The 18,761-nt window shown below is 45.6% G+C and overlaps 1 protein-coding gene across 2 annotated transcripts; it reads right to left on the bottom strand.

The window, feature by feature from the left end:
• Positions 1 to 496: 496 nt before the first annotated feature.
• CDC42 (cell division cycle 42) lies at positions 497 to 17,335 on the bottom strand. Of its 2 annotated transcripts, none has more exons than XM_014946933.1 (5): positions 17,164 to 17,334; positions 10,839 to 10,911; positions 8,195 to 8,304; positions 7,888 to 8,085; positions 497 to 1,959 (listed from the first exon to the last, which is right to left on the bottom strand). In XM_014946933.1, the coding sequence occupies exons 1-5, from the start codon at positions 17,266 to 17,268 to the stop codon at positions 1,870 to 1,872; spliced, it is 576 nt and encodes a 191-aa protein (XP_014802419.1). In that variant the 5' UTR covers positions 17,269 to 17,334; the 3' UTR covers positions 497 to 1,869. The 2 variants fall into 2 exon arrangements, with proteins under 2 accessions (XP_014802419.1, XP_014802420.1); XM_014946934.1 differs by lacking the exon at positions 497 to 1,959 and adding an exon at positions 2,590 to 3,461 and having other exon boundaries at positions 17,164 to 17,335.
• Positions 17,336 to 18,761: the final 1,426 nt, after the last annotated feature.

Genomic DNA, 18,761 nt, shown 5'->3' with positions numbered 1-18,761 from the left:
GAAATGTGCTTTAATAATTAATACAAATTATAGATCAACAGCGTAAGAGTTCACCATTTCTTTGGAGAATTAACAAAAAATGTAATAAATCCTGTGCGTTTTTGTGAGAGAGACAGGTGTGATGTCAATTGTCCCTTCAGAGTTTTTGCATCCGCCCATGAACGGGGAACAACAGGAAATTTCCACAGAGAGAGAAGAGGTGCGAGAGTCCAATAAGCCCCAAAAGCCAATTTTTAATATTGGGGAACATACACAAGGAGTGTTCCCTTCGTTCAGAACCCAGCGTTGGGTACAAGGCTCTGCAAAGATCAGCCCAGGGTTGACAGAGCCCAGCACCAGAGATGAGGGAAGACGTGAACTGACAGGATAAAGCATTAAGGAAAGACCCAAATTAACTCGCGAGGAGGAGAGTGGGGCTCGCAAGGGACAAAAGCCGTGTTTACAAGTCCTTCACACTCAAGAGAAAGTCAAGGGAAATAACTACCCTCAGGCAGGCTTGTGAAGATACTTTATGTTTAATACATCTGAAAAGAATGCATATACAAAGAACTTAGACATGAAAAAGCATTGGTTCAACACTAATGACTCTACAAGAAATCGGAATTTTGGAAGATGGAGAAGATTCCCTAAGTCTTAAAAAAAAAAAAAAAAAAAAAACCACTTTGAATTTGCAAGCCAAAATATGTTTTTGGTAAAATCCCTCCAACACTGCAGTCAGTCTGCGTAGAGACCCTGCACACCATCCTCACGGGCTGGAACCCATCTGACAGGTTCAAGGTTACTTTCAAGCAAAATGGTGAACAAGGGGATTCCTTTAACTGGTCCCTACATGGTGCCAAACTAAACACTAGAACCCCCTTCCTGCTGTTCCTTCCTGACACAGGTCTGTCTTTCCACCCCTCCCTGAAGGACACCAAGGCATCCAGTAAAAGATGCACCACCAGGGCCAGCTCCAAAACTCGTCTTCACGTACACCAGGTCCTTTCAGAGCGCCCAAACAGCAGTGTGTGTGTGTGGGTGTGTGTGTGTGTGCTGGTCACCGTAAGCATTTCTCTAATCATTAAGGACTGGCAGAAGATGGATTTGTTAAAAGCCACCGGAATCAGCTGGGCATGCTTTAAAAGGTGCAGTTATTTCTTCAACACGTGACAAAAAGCTCATCAAGTCAAAAATGAAGGGAGAGACTGGCAAGCTAGTTTCAAGTCTGATGGTGCATCCAGAGAAAGGATTCTCCTATTCCTAAGGCTTCATAACTTAGAGGATGGGGTAGAAATTCATGACCTGCACAGCGGAAAGCCAGGGGAAGAGATACAAGGCAACTTCAGAGGAGATGCAGATACATTTTCTACACTCCTCCTTAGAGGAGCACCAGCTTGGGACATTTTACTTTCCTGTATTTGTCTTTAGGCCTAGAATCTGCTCACAGCCAGGCTGCTGAGCAGCCCTACCAGGTCTTCAAACCAGAACCAAGTCTCGCCAGACTGGCGTAAGGGACAAGGCTTCAGTAAAACAGCCTAGAATTAGTCTGTTACAGAAAAAGTCATCACAAGCATGCCTGGATTTTAAACAAACAAAAAAAAAATTAGAAACAGTAAACCAAATAAAAAACTAGTATGATCAGTGTTTTCTGATAACACATAACAACACATAATTACTCAAAATTAACTAGTTAAAGTGAATTGAGGGAGCACTGGGGAATAAACACTAACATTCTCATCTCACACAGGGATCGTGTGGGGGAGATGGGAGTGCAGGGCATGTCATTATTGCGAAAACAAATTTTAAAATTTGTATCTTTAGTTTGATTTAAACATTGCTTTTAGTATGACATCAAACACCAGCTTTGCAGAAGGGGCTCTGGAGGGACGTTCATAGCAGCACACACCTGCGGGTCTTCTTCGGCTCCGGAGGCTCCAGGGCAGCCAATATCGCTTCGTCAAATACATTCTTTAGGCCTTTCTGAAAAGGGGCAAAGAAGAGAAAGGGGCAGTCTCATTTTTGAGTTTTCACACAAGCAAAAGCACAGAAAGCCAAGGGCAGACAAACCCCTCTAACGACGAACCGAGGTTTGCCTCTACAAGTGCAGACTCTGTGCTCGGCCGCTGCCCTTCGCCGTTCCTTGGCGCAGCATCCCGCTTCCCCAAGGGGAACGCGCAGCCTCCAAGACCAGACCAGCACACTTCACAAGGAGCAACACACACACCAAAGTCATGTCCTTAAGGTTGGGGAGGGGAGTTTATGATTAGTTGGCTACTAACACGTTTCACATGCTAATGGCAAAGCAGAGGGTGCTGCATTCAAACAAAGAGCTGGATGTGGAGCAGGGCGGGTACCGCAGCGCAGACACCGTGTGTCAGGGAGGGGAGGGACACACAAGGCAGAGCAGGGAGAAGGCAAACATGCAGCGATGGAGGGGTGCGGGGCCTGCTGCGGGGGGGCTGCCGGCTCCCCCCTGCCAGGCCAAGGCGAGGAGCTGCGCGGGGTCTGGGGGAGCAGGGACGGGGGGAGCAGGAAGCGGGGACCGTACAGCGCGTTAAAGTGTTAAACTGAAGGCAGGGAGTGCAAATCGGAATAAAGCTTCATCAGTCATTTATACAAACAACCGCAATTTTTAATTTCAAAATGTAAAGACAAGCTACAATTGATGTATTCTCCTTAAAACAATAAAAATCAGAAGCATGAGAGTAAGAAGCAGCTTTACATCTTACAGTAACAGGCTTTAAGGATCTATTATTGAAATGAAGAGCTCTACCATGTTAGTGAAAGCAAGAATTTTTAACAGTTCATAAAGCAGTAGCAAGTACATTGATATTTCCTTCCCCCCAAGGACCGACAAATACTCCACTACAGCACAGACAGCCAAAGCAACAGCAACAGAAAAACATCTCACTGCACACAGGAGAACCAGAAAACCCTTCACATTACAGCGTAACTTGCAGATCACCGTTCCATGTACTTTTGTCATGCAAATACAGTTAACAAGAGTCACAAGTAGAAATTGAGAAAAAAAACACGCATCGTTTCTTCCAGTTGGATTCAGGAAGATCAAACATCATGTCTCATTCGTTTTGATCTTTCTTTAAATAATGATGTAACCAAATCCTTTCCCCCACCAGCCTGAATTATTAAGCTACCCACATCTGGCAACCCAAGCAGCAGAGAGTTAAGCGAGTCCAGTTCACGTTCCACGGTCACAACGTTTTACTAAAGATCTTAAATATTGTTTTCAGTCCAAGAGCTAATACAGAGGTTGCTCTGAGATGGTAAGCAGACACAACAGCTTTCAAACAAGGTGGTTTTATTCGGTTTTTTAACCAGGTTTCTACAGTAGTGGGACAGAGGAAGCAGCAGCAAGAGGGGAAGGAGAAAGTTTAGAATATACAGCACTTCCTTTTGGGCTGAGTTTCCGGAGGCTCGAGGGCAGCTAGGATAGCCTCATCAAACACATTCTTCAGACCTCTCTACAAGACAGAGGGGAGGAGAAAAAACAGCAGCCAGGTTAGAGGATTAGAGAAAAACAAGCAGATACAAAGAGCATTCAGGACAGACCAGGCTGAATTCACAGAGGCAGTAAACGGATTTACTTTGCAAAAAACAAAGTAGATCCCGGGAGGAAATCTCGATTAGGTGACCCAGAAGTCAATGGCAGAGACAGACAGCAGGTGTGACAGACTGAGGGGGACCAAAGGAACACCCAGAGGGACAGAGGCACAAACACGGGGTGGGAGGGACCGCAGAAAAGCTGGTGGTTTCCACAGAACTGCTGAATACACACTGCGTGAGTTTACAGGGGACTATACCCAGTGGAGAGCAGCTTGTCCCCCCACAGGGTCCCAAAGGTCAGGGAAACCTTTTTGTGTCCCCCACTGTGGCTAAGCAGCACATTAGGCTCACTGCTCCCACTTAGCCCAGTGGCAACCAGTCCAGAGCAAAGGCTCCAAATCACTCTTCTGCTTTGTGAATTCAGCCCCTGAATAACTGAAGATTTCCAGATGGCTGGGAAACCAGCTCTGGGATGGAAGTGGTACCCCCCAGTACACCATCCTCATCCTCAGACACTGGCTGTCAGGCTTTGAAGCAGCGATGCAACACCTTCCCAGCACAGCTGCTTCCAGAGCGAGAGCCAGCTCGGAAACGGTGATTTCAGTTATTCAGCTCAGGTACCAAAGTGAGAATGAACCACTCACTCCAGTCACGGGAGGGCAGGAGCAGGGTTAGGACTGGAGTAACAGCCATCCCACACCAGGAGCAGTCAGAGCTGCGGGGAGCCTGCGGGGGTGACAGTGGGGCAGGAGGCATGGCAGGACACCCCAGTGTCACTGCTCCCGCACCACCGAGCCTGCGGGGGTGACAGCGGGGCAGGAGGCATGGCAGGACACCCGTGTCACCACTCCCACACCACTGAGCCTGTGGGGGTGACAGCAGGGCAGGACACACAGCAGGACACCCGTGTCACCACTCCCACACCACCGAGCCTGTGGGGGTGACAGTGGGGCAGGACACACAGCAGGACACCCCAGTGTCACCGCTCCCACACCACAAAGGGACACCAGCACCGAAACCTGGCTCCAGTTGTGCCGACTGGACTCGCCTAAATCTACCGTCCTGAGTGTCACCTTCAGAAATTCAGAACTGCTTTATCCCAGCCAAAGACAGACAGAAAAGCTTAAAGTACTTCCTGTAAACAATTGTAGTGTTTGCAAAATTAAGGTTTGGTGGTTTTTTTTTTAAAAATCATTCAAATATAACTGGCTTCTCCCTCACAGGTTAGACTGGACATATCCCTTTTAGAAGGTCTTTAATCTTGTTTTACCGAAGCACATACATGGGAGATCTGGAAGGCAATTCCATCTGGAAACATTTAAGTCCATCATGTTACATGCAAGATTACACTTGAAAGACAAGAAGTTAAGGAAATCACCGGGTACAATCACTCTGTACATCCTCCACGGCAACTTTTTTTAATGAGTTGTAACCCAGGCTGACAAAAGAGCTACAGGCTGCAGATAAATAACGCCTGTGTGAAGTCTGAGCACTAATTAGATTTTCTTTCTCTGCGAGAATAAGATTGTAGTAATAAACTCAATTACATACTGTTAGATAGATTAGGAATCCAGGCAGGGCAAGAGCCAAGAAAACATGCTTCCTTAATCCTCCTACTCAGGGACTCTTGTTTTCCCATTGCACAGGAGAAATTCATTTAAGAGAAGAGAATTTAGGATTTGCTTTGAAGGACTTGGCAAAAAAACTGGGATAAGAGGAAAAAAAAAAAACAGGACAGGGACAAAACTGTTGTGAAAATGGGACCGGGGTTAAAAGCCTGGATGGTGTAAGAGTAACCACAGGAAGGGACCTGTGTTCGATGCCACCTCCACACCCCAGTTAGAGTAACACAGCTCCAGTGCTGCACTGGGGAGTGGGCTGAGTTCAGGCTCCCTGTACCCACTCCCTTCACGTGCACTTTAAGACACTTCATAAATCTGTGTGAAAGCTGTCAACCCAGCATCAGGGGGAAAAAAAGGAACAGAGTTCAAAGCTCTCCCTTGTGTTAGGCACCAGCACTGAGCTCCAGAAAGGCCACTCAGGCATTTAACTCCTAAGTGTAAAAGAAGCAACAATAATTCTAGTTGTAATCTGTGTCAGACACCTTTTCCCAAAAGCAAAGTGTTATCCCACTTTTTACAGTGCTATTGGGGCTATTTGTAAGAGAAAAGTTGCAGACAGGTATTGAAAGTGCCTCTGTCACAAACAGGGATTCCACAACCTGAAGAAAGGGGGGGGTGGAACGGACTCCTCGGTCCTGCAGAGTCACCCAAACTCAGGGAGGAGGGGATATTCTGGCTCCACAGAAGAGATTCAGAAATTCCGCCTCTTACAACTCACCTAGTCTTTTCAGAACAGTGGCTCTTCCACACAGACAAGCAAATTTTTTCCTCTCCAGAAAAAAAAAAAACCAACCCACAAACCAAACATGCTCTGGCTCCTTGACTTTATCATTACTTGGTACTGCGGTGTCAGAGTCATTTGTAAATTAGTTGGGAAGGAAGAAAGCAAGCCAGCCCAGACTGCAGTGAACTGTGTCGACTGAAGCCAAGGTAAAGAGAGCCTGAACTGTCCAGCTGAGTCTAACCCAGGTACCACAGCACTGCCTGGTGGGTAGGAACACCACCCTCCTGGCCAGGAGAGCCAGGAAAGACTTCTGTATTCAAGCAGCTCCATCACTGCTGGAAACATCAAACAACCCCTCACAGCTGATCTACATTTCTGCTTGGCACCTATCACTGACCGACTGAGAAATAGCTGCTTTGTGAGGGAAGCCAACAACAAATGAGAGATGCAAACCCACTAGCCTTCCAGGTGAGAAGGCTCCTGAACCTTCCTCCCACACGACTCTCAATTCCTACCACCACCAGTGGGTACAACAGGCACTAGTGCTCTGGAAGAAATTCAGGCTGAGCTTCCAAGTGCATAAAGCTGTTCTCTGCAACAGATAGAGTTTAGTTTATCTGGAAATAAAATGAATGGATAAACACTACAACTTTTCATCACATCAGCTCTTACTCAGGTAATTCTAAGTGCTCCCATGCAATTTAGGCAGAATGAACAAGATTAATGTAAAGCTACAGGAAAGGGTCTCATACAGGACAGTCCTGGTATGCGTTTATCCCAGTAGCAGGTTCTAGTTGGCAGCAGAATTCAGATGTGCCAGACACCATCTGAAATGGAATTTAGGGACTGAACTGATCTAAGAGAATTGGCTCAAGCACAAATAACCCTCAGCTGGCACACGGGCAGTGGGGAAGCACAGCCAAGAGCTCCTTTGGATGAGGGATTCCAGGTAGAACTGAGGATGCCAAGCCACGACACCTCCAGCACCAGCGACCAGCACAAGTCCAAAAACCTCTTCCTCCTCAGCAAATGCTCAGGCAAAGCTTTGCTCCCAAATGGAAGAACCAACATGCAATCCAGGCAAAAGGTGCAAGGCAAGCACAACTTCAGCCTTCATGAAGTTCAGCAGGAAAGCTTTGTGTTCAAGATAGAGATGAACGCACACCGGGACTGGAAAGAGCGAGGGGCTTGGTTCTGTGTGCCCCGAGTTCATGCACATCAGGTAGAGACAAATTCTGTACAGAGCAGCATTAAGGAAACTGTTAAAGAGTTGTAGTCAATTCTGCGAGGGTAGGCATGCAAAATTACGTTCCCAGGGCATCCACAGCAAAGGCACCAGCCTCCCACCCACCTCACCCTGGTGTTCCAAACCTAAAGGGGAAGGATAACCACGTTTCCTGGCCTCAGATCAGCTGTTTCAGTTGGCCTTAGACTCACGTTCACAAGTTAATTCACACAACATCCCTGTGTTTATGTCTTACGAACTATTGCGTTGTTATTTTCTCTTTCACCAGAACTTCCATCGAGCAGACACAGGAAACAGCTCACCACTGACCGCACAGGAAGAGGAAGCAGCTCTCAAGTTCGAAGGCTTCTAGTCTTACAAGTGCCAGAACTGACTTTTCCAAGAGGTTTGGGTTTGTTTTTTTTTTCTTTCTTTGCCTGCTCTCTCCTGTAGGGAGCTGCATTCTGTGTCCTAACCCATTTACTGCCCCTATTTAGGTTTTTGCTAGCTGTCTTCCTCCAGCACAAAAGCAAACACAGTAAGAACATCCTCCTCCATCGCCCTACACTACACCTAACCTTCACAGGTTGCTTTGCTTTGTACCACTGCCAGCTCCTTGCACTCCAAAACCACAGGACGAAGAGAAAAGCCATTGTGTCAACAGCAGAAACAGAACTTAGACCCTTTCACATCCATATGGAGTTGGTTTTCCCCATAACTGAAAAAAAGTATGGAATATAAGCACACAAAACCAGTCAAAGACCAACTCTCACCTGCGTAAGTGCAGAGCATTCCACATATTTGACAGCCTTCAGGTCCCGGGCCAGTTTTTCAGCTGTCTCTGGAGTTATGGGCTTCTGCTTGTTCTTGGCAAGTTTCTCAATTGTTGAGGGATCATCTCTTAGATCAATCTGGGTCCCAACAAGCAGGAAAGGAGTCTTTGGACAGTGGTGAGTAATTTCAGGTACCCACTAAAGACAGAAAAAACAGACTATTTGTTACTAACCACTTAAGAGAACTCCTGACCTATTTCCAAAATCATTGCAGCAGCTCCATTTCTAGATTTAGAGTTCAACCAACCTTTTCTTTCACATTTTCAAACGAAGAAGGAGACACCACTGAAAAACAGACCAGAAATACATCTGTCTGTGGATAGCTGAGGGGTCGTAATCTATCATAGTCTTCCTGACCTAAGAGAGGAGAAAATTAACACAGAATTAGACCCAGACAGTGAAACACTGCCCTTTACAGGTACTTAGAATGCATGTTCCAGCACAATGCATTAGTGTGATTAATCCTAACTCCTAAGCAAATACACATGCCCTGAACCCAAACATTCAAAGATCCCAGTTTTCAAATACAGAATTCATTCAGTTGCTGTGTAACAACGAGCTGCCTAAAGTCACAGGAGAGCTGGGAATTCTGATAGGAGCACGCACTCTTAAGTGTTTAGATCAAACACCCTCAGACTGTATAAATAGCACTTTCTTCAATTGTAACAAAAAGAGAGGAACACAGATCTGGTTGTAGATGAGATCTGCTGCACCTAGTCCGTTCAAGTATAATGCCATCAAATTTCATTATCCTTCAAAAACCCTGCAGTTTGGCAAGGGGGAGGGGTGGGTAGGAAGTAGTTTTCTTCACTAGTCTGTTCTGACCTACACAAACATGAGTGAAGTATCCTCCAAGCAGTGAGAGGAGGAGGATGCTGGTAGAGGTGAGTGTGTTGAGGCCACCCAGAAGCACTCCCCTAAAAACACAGCAAATTTCTGGCCCAGGCTGTGCTTCAGAGGCCACTGGGTTCCTCTGCCCACAAGAGAGCGGGCAGTCAGTCCCTGCAGACACCACCAGCACTGACCCACCAGCCCCACTGCCCGAGCTCATTCCCAAACCTCCTCCTGCCCCAGTAACACTCAGTTTTTGAAAATGGAATGTGGCACTAGAGGAGCTGCTGCACTTGCTGACAACCACATCAGAAACACTTGTTCAAAACGCCTCAGATTGCACCTGATGCTCTCCCACCCATCACACAGGACACAGAGCTTGGGGATCTTGATCCCAACACCTGGATGTCTCACTAGAGGAAGATCTACACTTTGGAGACAGGGGTCTAAACAGCTGGGCACAGCTGCTGCTTGGCTGGACACAGAGGAGCTGAGCACTGACCAAAATACCTTGCTGTGACTATAACATACTATAAAACAAAGCTTTTTAGAGTAGCCTAAGTTCAAAATAAAGACTTTTTTTTTTTGACAGTTAGTAATAGGGGATTTATCCCCTGTTCTGTAACTTGTGCTGGCTGCTTAAATAGTAGCCAGCTAAATGCAGAAGTGCATTCCTAAATGCAAAAAGCTGGTGATCCCTAAAGAACAAAAGCTCCCACTGCAGCAGCCCAGCTCCAGAAGGAAAGCCTTTGCACGCACAAGTGCATGAAGTCACCTCCATGCACTAAAGGCTCTTGCATTTGAGAATTCCCAGCTGGATCCCTGCCCTCGTGCTGACAGACAGTACAGGGATATGGGCAGAGAAGGCCCCACAGAGCTCTCGCCCCTGCAGGGACCAGGATGCTGTAGCTGACACCCAGTAACACCAGTCCCCACACAGCTGTGAGGGAGGAGCCTCTCCTCTGCCTACTCCTTACCCATGAACCAGGGAGTCTGCAACCACTAACACACAAATCACATTTAGGTGAAGAACATGAAGAATTGAAGCTGTATTGTTTAACTGGAAGCGTAAGAGCATTTAATTAATCAAGATACTAATGATGCATCTGTTAAGAATCCATCTGGAAACAGATTAAAGTTCTATCAAGACAATTTAGGTAACAGCTCATGGACTAAGCTCTCTGGAAGGAGAGCACACAACACCCGATGCTGCCATACCATTTGTAGATACTAATGATGCATCTGTTAAGAATCCATCTGGAAACAGTCAGATTAAAGTTCTATCAAGACAATTTAGGTAACAGCTCATGGACTAAGCTCTCTGGAAGGAGAGCATACAACACCCGATGCTGCCATACCACTTCGGCATCATTCCCAGCTGGGGACTGGGTAACTAGCAGTTCAACCAGTTTCTACCCTTTCTTGCTAAATTTCTATGTGTGCAAAGCAGCGTGTGTAGCTGTTTAATCACTGCATATTTCTGCAGCCAGAAATTGAGATATGGTCTAATAACCACAAAGAAAGAAGCCTGCAGATTTATTTTTCATTTTAAAAAAGCCTACAGTGTGAGGGGTTTACGAAATTCCACACAACATCCTGACTCCATCCGTGTTACGAATGCAGACACGTGCCACGTGCACATCTAAGGTGTTTTAACATTAGTCATTCTGTCTTGAGATTTCGCCAAAAATCAGGCTATTTACTAAATAAAAACTACATAGAATCCATAGATTTTATTCAGCACAGTTTTCTCCTTTAATTTCATTTAAGCATATAAAAATCCCTTATCTTTCAGGTATCCCCTAGAATAGAGGTGATAATTTGAAACTTGTCATCTGGTGTCACAAAATAAAAGAGCTCTACAGGAAGTGGAAGGTTTTCTTGGTTTGGGCGTGGTTTATTTTTAAATAAACTTTAAATAAACTCAAAGGTCAGGAAAGAAGAATCAAGAAAGTTTTTTCTCTTTCATAAAAAAAAGAACCAACTGTATGTCTTCGTGTTTTGTATCATTTCAACTAAATCTTGGGCAGTTACGACGACACAAGCACTTGATTTCTCACCTGCAGTATCAAAGAGGCCTAGGGTGTAAGGCTCTCCTCCAATCATCACCGTTACAGCATAGTTATCAAAAACCTGGTGAGAAAGAAGGAGAAAAAGCACAGTTAAGAGGATGCAAATAAGGCATCTTTCAAACCATGTCCTACTCACCTTGCCAGAGCACCGCTGATCGATACCAGAGCTATCTGCCCAGGGTCAGAGAGGCCATCAGGCTGACAGCACTGTTCCCATTACAGCTGTTAATGGGACAATTCCATTTGAAACAAGGACACCAGAGCTGTCTCCATGAGGTATCTCAGGCTCAGACACACTGGGAACACCACTGCACACGCCAGGGAAAGACACCTGCAACCGCTCCGTAACTGCAGAGGTTTCCCACACAGCCACAGAAATCCCAGCCTGCCCTCTCAGCCTGACACAGTAACACGTCCCCACAAAGACACCACTGAGGAACTTCAGCCCAGCCCTTCAGGGCATGGAGCTCCAGGGCTGCTGCTCACAGGACAGAGAGGTCTGGAGCTTGCCTGTCTGATCATCTACAGAATTCAGCAGAGTCCTGTCTTCAACAAGAATTTATCCTCCATCTTTGGAGGAAGTGGTATAGTTCATCAAAATCTGTCTGTGTCAGATCCACTCTCCATCTAAATGAAAAATCCAGCATGACCAAAGAGTCTTTCCCAGTAACTTGTTTCCAACACGGATGAGCATGAGGACCTTCCCAAAGCCTTCTTTCTCCTTCAACACCCACATGCTCAGCACTAAGAGTAAGAATAGTGACCTCAGACAATGTAATTTCAATAATTGCTTTATCTTCAGAACTGCAATGGACGGTATTTCAGGAAGCACCTTTGGCAAAAAATCCTTCCCACCAAAAACCTCAAGCGCCTGTCCCTGCACTCGGGGCTGCAGGTCACTCAGAGACAGTCCAGATGTGGAACATGAACAGAGAAACTCTGCTTCAACACAAAACTGAAGCCTGAGCAGCTCCCACAGCTGAAGAAAACACCATTGAAGAGGCCCAGCAGCCATCTCACAAGCTCTTCCTGGAAGTGGGGAGGGAGGGACACGGAGAAACCTGGATCTACTGATGGGGCTTTAGGAAGAGCTTAGGTCCTCGAGAAAATCCCACTAAAAACTGATATAAGACCAGCAAGACAGCATTTCAAAGCAGAACTTCCAAGAGTTCCCATTCTTCTCCTTCCAATCTGACTGCCCTGGTTAAAGCCATACCTGACAACACACTAATTTTTTCCACTTTTCACAACTGGCAGCAACGGAGACAGCAGCTACGCCACAGCACGCTGCATAGCCCCAGCAACACCAGCTAGAAGAAGACAACTCATGCTGTTTTGGATTAGCATTCAGAATTTTAAAATATTCCAAGAGATTTCGCCACTCATCTGCATTACCTGCAGCCCAATCCTTCACACACTGCACTGTGTTTGCCTTACTGAACACCCCAGAAAGCGTCCACCTACAAGGAAGACCTTCAGGCTGGAGGAGGGTGGAACCATTTCCCAGAGCACGTTCAATACACCACGGCTACAAGACTCCAGAGGACCAGTCAGGCTGAGAACTCCTCTATGGCGAGGTACAGGACAAGACACAGCAATGTTCTGTGCTGAAGGCCATAGTATTGGCTCTTCCACATGTCCGAGGATGGTTGGCAGCTTAATCCCCCAAAGACATCCCCTCATTTTTGCCCAGGGATCAGCAAGGTGATAATACTACTCGTGGCTGCCCCTTAGGGGGATTAGCAAGCATTTACCCTCACTATTTTTTTTTTTTTGTGGGTTTAAGCTCCCTATCTGCAAAATGGGATTTTTTTAATTGATTTTTTTTTTTAAGGTATAATTGTTATTGATAAAGTCTGGGGTTCAGCTCTAAGGAGGTCAGAGTTACACGGCTGGGTTTCAGGCAAACCTGGCAACTCCAGTCTCCTAAAATAACCCACACAGAATTCCATCCTCAGTTGTGGCAAACAGGCTAAGAACTAGAGCAACAATTAACCCAACAAGAAGTTTCAATTCCTGCCAGTGCCAGACACCCATTATAGCGGGTGGTACAAACCCCTCATCTGCCACTACCTTTCCACAGACATGCCCCTCTGCCTTTGAGAATGGCAGGGACATCAAACACATGCAGGTGACAAACGAGCTGCAGTACCAGTATGAGCCTCTCGTTATAGACCAGCAGGAAAGGAGCAACATTTGAAAATGAGTTTTACCACTCTGAAGTTTTTGAGAGCGCTGTTAAGTATCCTGCTGTGAGGCTGTAGCTGCTGCAGGTGGAATCATAGAATTGTCTACATTGGAAGGGACCTTGAAGATGATCTAGTCCAACCATCAATCCTGGTGTTCGTCCCTGTGCTCGCCTGGAGCTACCACCAGTACTTACCGGGTTCTCAAAAATATTAAAAAAAAAAAAATCTTCAGGGCTTTTCTCCTGCTTAAACATTTTTACTAAGCAGTCTGAGTCCTACCCACTTTACTCAAGGGTCCTAATTCAGCCACAAACATTCTGGGAACATTGAAGCTTGTCAGCTCACAGACAGGTTGCTTTCGTTTTGGGAACACTGTTATCTGTTCTATTTCTTTGCTCATTTATTACTAGAGCATTAGCTGGAATATCAGAGTTACTTACCAGTTTGCAGAGTATGAAACATGCCTCCAGGCCATCCACAGAACTAGGAATAGGCCTGTGATATCCCCAGAACAGCGAGTTCCTCAAGCCATGAGGTTCAGTGGTAAATACTATTCCAGAAACCCAGGACAGTTTTAAAAGGCTCGATAAATAAGCCTCAGCACACTTCACTGGGAAGTGACTTTGTACTTTTGAGTAGCTGTTCCACGCCGCCTGTTCACAGGGATTTGTAGACAGTGCTACCATCTGCAGGACAGCAGACAAACTAGCAAGCTTTTAAAGTACCCGTTTTAAGATTGTAACATTTTTCAACATAATTAAGGGTCATTTCACTAGGGGTAAGTATAGAAACGCTCCCTGCCTGAACTCCCTGACCCAGAGCACGTTCAATACACCACGGCTACAAGACTCCAGAGGACCAGTCAGGATGAGAACTCCTCTATAGCGAGGTACAGGACAAGACACAGCAATGTTCTGTGCTGAAGGCCATAGTATTGGCTCTTCCACATGTCCGAGGATGGTTGGCAGCTTAATCCCCCAAAGACATCCCCTCATTTTTGCCCAGGGATCAGCAAGGTGATAATACTACTCGTGGCTGCCCCTTAGGGGGATTAGCAAGCATTTACCCTCACTATTTTTTTTTTTTTGTGGGTTTAAGCTCCCTATCTGCAAAATGGGATTTTTTTAATTGATTTTTTTTTTTAAGGTATAATTGTTATTGATAAAGTCTGGGGTTCAGCTCTAAGGAGGTCAGAGTTACACGGCTGGGTTTCAGGCAAACCTGGCAACTCCAGTCTCCTAAAATAACCCACACAGAATTCCATCCTCAGTTGTGGCAAACAGGCTAAGAACTAGAGCAACAATTAACCCAACAAGAAGTTTCAATTCCTGCCAGTGCCAGACACCCATTATAGCGGGTGGTACAAACCCCTCATCTGCCACTACCTTTCCACAGACATGCCCCTCTGCCTTTGAGAATGGCAGGGACATCAAACACATGCAGGTGACAAACGAGCTGCAGTACCAGTATGAGCCTCTCGTTATAGACCAGCAGGAAAGGAGCAACATTTGAAAATGAGTTTTACCACTCTGAAGTTTTTGAGAGCGCTGTTAAGTATCCTGCTGTGAGGCTGTAGCTGCTGCAGGTGGAATCATAGAATTGTCTACATTGGAAGGGACCTTGAAGATGATCTAGTCCAACCATCAATCCTGGTGTTCGTCCCTGTGCTCGCCTGGAGCTACCACCAGTACTTACCGGGTTCTCAAAAATATTAAAAAAAAAAAAATCTTCAGGGCTTTTCTCCTGCTTAAACATTTTTACTAAGCAGTCTGAGTCCTACCCACTTTACTCGAGGGTCCTAATTCAGCCACAAACATTCTGGGAACATTAAAGCTTGTCAGCTCACAGACAGGTTGCTTTCGTTTTGGGAACACTGTTATCTGTTCTATTTCTTTGCTCATTTATTACTAGAGCATTAGCTGGAATATCAGAGTTACTTACCAGTTTGCAGAGTATGAAACATGCCTCCAGGCCATCCACAGAACTAGGAATAGGCCTGTGATATCCCCAGAACAGCGAGTTCCTCAAGCCATGAGGTTCAGTGGTAAATACTATTCCAGAAACCCAGGACAGTTTTAAAAGGCTCGATAAATAAGCCTCAGCACACTTCACTGGGAAGTGACTTTGTACTTTTGAGTAGCTGTTCCACGCCGCCTGTTCACAGGGATTTGTAGACAGTGCTACCATCTGCAGGACAGCAGACAAACTAGCAAGCTTTTAAAGTACCCGTTTTAAGATTGTAACATTTTTCAACATAATTAAGGGTCATCTCACTAGGGGTAAGTATAGAAACGCTCCCTGCCTGAACTCCCTGACCTCTCTCATTTGGTCTTGACCATAACGAATAGCTTAGGTAGGGCAAGCAGAGTTCCACAGATGCAGCACGGGATGTGGCTGCCCCAGAAGCTTTACAGCAGGATATTTAACACCGCTCTCAAAAACTTGAGAATGGCAAAACACCGTTTCAAACACTACTTCTTCCCTCCCAGTCCATAATGAGAGGAGCTCCATGAGATGAACTTAGGTCTTTGTGCCTAGAGCACAACCTCAGGTTCCTAACAGTGGTCCCTGTGTCCAACCTAAATCCTCTCAGGTTTGGGAGCCCCTTCTTGAGTTCCAGATCTATAACTAAACACAAACATTTTCATTCTGTGGAATTCTGTCCTATTCTTAACAAACCTCAAACTTGGGAAGTCAAAGATCTTTGGCCAGGGTACAAAACCAATACCTCAAAAAGAGGCAATGACGTCCATGAGATGAACTTAGGTCTTTGTGCCTACAGCACAACCTCAGGTTCCTAACAGTGGTCACTACGTCCAACCTAAATCCTCTCAGGTTTGGGAGCCCCTTCTTGAGTTCCAGATCTATAACTAAACACAAACATTTTCATTCTGTGGAATTCTGTCCTATTTTTAACAAACCTCAAACTTGGGAAGTCAAAGCGCTTTGGTGAGTGTACAAAACCAATACTTCAAAAAGAGGCAATGACGTTCACTGCAACTTCCTGTCCACAAAGAGAACATTTTTATAAAGAAGTAGCTATTCTGAAACAGCTATCAGGCAGGAGCTACCCTGCATCTCAGAGGAGATAGCTCTTCTTTTGAGTTGCTTCATAACAGCAGAAAAGATCATTGACCCTCCCACCAACAGACATTCAACCTCTTCCCAATGCAGTTGTCCACAATTTCCAGACCCAAATTTGTTTGGGGTATCTGGATAAACTCTTCCGTTTGGGTATGTGTAGAAGATACAGGCCCATAACAGAGAGAACTGGTAAAAAGAGCATCTCTTGCAGCAACCTCACTAAAAACCTGAACCACCACAGTGTCAGCTCATGGATCTTCATATGCAATATTAACAAAAAAAGCATTTTTCTATTACAAAGATAATGCTCGTGTGCCCTGCAGGCAGTCAGCAAACTGCTCCCAACTTGATCTTTAGATAAGCCAAGGGATTCTGTATCTCAGAAAACTGAGCCTGTAAGACTCCAAAAGGTTACTTAGAAACAGTCAAGGCCCACACACAAAGATGGCAAGTGTTTGGAAGTACAAATGAATGAGAGTGGGCAGCCTAGATCCAAACATGACTTCAGCTGAGCACGTGAGAAATACCCAGCCAGGCTCCACAGCTCGCTGCAGGACCTCTGGGCCTTGCAGAGCTGCAAAGCAGAAACGGGCAGTAGAAAACACTAAATGTAGTCACCAACTATTCTAGCAACATAAAATACTACTTTCCCTAAAAAGGAAGATATGGTAAGAACTAGAGAGCAAGTGGGAAAGCAGATGTTCCTGCTCCTTGCTCTCCAGTTAACAGTACTAACAACTGCTAATAGCCTTGGGCACAGAATTCTGCTGGTTCACATCGATAGAGAAGCTCAGATGCAGCAAAGCAGCAGGAACTGACCAGATACAGGAAAGGCCCCCCCAAGCACTACCAGGAACCAGCAGTGCCCCAAACACACCCACCAGTACTTTTCCACAATGTACTAATTAGTCTCCAACAGGAAAGTGGGCTGTAAGACCCAGTATTAAGGCGTGTGTGCCACAAAGGTTAGTTAGGAAGGAAACCCACACTGCCCAACCCCATCGTGCCCAAAGAACAACTGGAGCCACCCTCACACTTACCGTTGGTACATATTCCGACGGGAATTTATTTGTTGTATAAGAAATTAAGAGGCAGGTTTTACCAACAGCACCATCACCCACAACTACACACTTGATCGTCTGCATAGCTGAAGTCTACTAGAATATCAACTCCAATGAGAACCTAAAAGAGAAAAAAAAAAGATACACATATTTAGATGTTTCTCATTTTCAGGAGACAGCAGCACATGTCACTGATGAGCTTCAACTGGAGCCCAAACCGCCAACAGCATGTATGGGATCTGAAAACGATTTTCAGGAGACAGCAGCACATGTCACTGAGCCCAAACCACCAACAGCATGTATAGGATCCGAAAACAAGAAAAAAAAAAGATACACATATTTAGATGTTTCTCATTTTCAGGAGACAGCAGCACATGTCACTGAGCCCAAACCACCAACAGCATGTATAGGATCCGAAAACAGATGTTCCCAGATCAGGCGTTAGATCCGTTCTCTCCATCACACACACAATGGGAAGCTGCTGATTTTCATAAATGCAAATACCTCCTCCCTACAGCCAGACCCCTCCTCCCACTGCACACAACAGCCACCACCACCTAAGACATGGCCACTCGTCTACATCGCAAAGGACCAGGGAAATTCAGTGTGGTTTTTTTTTCCTAGTGAAGAAAAAGATCTTAAAGCTGTTTTTAACGTGTGGAAGCATCCAGCCTTAAAAAGCCAAAGGTGTGACTTGGGTCTTGATAGCTGCTAAGTAATATACACTCCTCCCAAGAGATCCTCCCTCTGGAGAGCACTTCAGGTAAGGTGGCTCAGCAGGAAACACAACAGTATGAGCTTTTAAACTAGTTTATAGGACAAAAGCAAGCAGGTACAGACAGACGTAAACATGATTAATTCCTCCCCCCTGCTTTTTTTTTTTTTTGGTTGGTTGTGGTTTTTTTAAAGCCCAAGTGCAGTTTTACAATCTTTTGGTTAAAGTCACTACTTAACATGTTCCTTTACCCCACTTTGCAGCAGCCAAAGCACCGAGCAGCTCAGGGCATCGGGCTCCCAAGGAATCCCATTAATCCCCAGGCATTACAGAACTGTGATGCACCCCGCTTCTTCAACACCATCCCAGCACGTAAATTAAGTATTTGCCATCAATACCTCCTCCAAGCATTATTTAGCTACCTCCAGTGCCAGACACAGCTGCCCTTGTATATAAAGTATATACAATACTTTAATTAGAAAAGTACAGGCCTCTGGACATTCATTCACATTCTGCTGTGAAATCCTGACGCCAGCAAAGCTCCCACTGACTTACAACATTTCCATGTTATTGGAAGTACTTTTATTTACAGCAACAAAGACTTGCAAACTGAGTTAGCCCCTGTGTGGGGGGAGAGGACAAGAAGAGACATCCACTGCAGGAAATTGACCCTCAGAACGGCAGCACTGCTTTAGCCTAGCCAGGATGTTGCCATGGCTCTCAGTCCTGGGTAACTGCATTAAAAAAAAATGGAACTAATCCCTGCTGAACTATGTATTTGGGCCCCCCCCCCCCCGGGGATTTCACTTCTCAGAGTGATCTGGAAGAAATATAATGCAACTCCAGGTTTTTGAGTGTTGTG

This window comes from Calidris pugnax, unplaced genomic scaffold (genome assembly GCF_001431845.1).
Source record: "Calidris pugnax isolate Ruff unplaced genomic scaffold, ASM143184v1 scaffold152, whole genome shotgun sequence".
In the NCBI taxonomy this organism is placed as follows: Eukaryota; Metazoa; Chordata; class Aves; order Charadriiformes; family Scolopacidae; genus Calidris; species Calidris pugnax.
Note: the sequence above shows the minus strand (reverse complement) of the source record. Positions and strands in the feature narration are given on the sequence as shown.

Coding starts and splice junctions, on each gene's coding strand:
- CDC42 (XM_014946934.1), bottom strand. CDS start 17,268: ATGCAGACGATCAAGTGTGTAGTTGTGGGTGATGGTGCTGTTGGTAAA. Junction 10,912..17,163: donor CGTCGGAATATGTACCAACG/GTAAGTGTGAGG, acceptor CTTTCTCACCAG/GTTTTTGATAACTATGCTGT. Junction 3,462..7,887: donor AATGCTCTGCACTTACGCAG/GTGAGAGTTGGT, acceptor TCTGTCTTGTAG/AGAGGTCTGAAGAATGTGTT.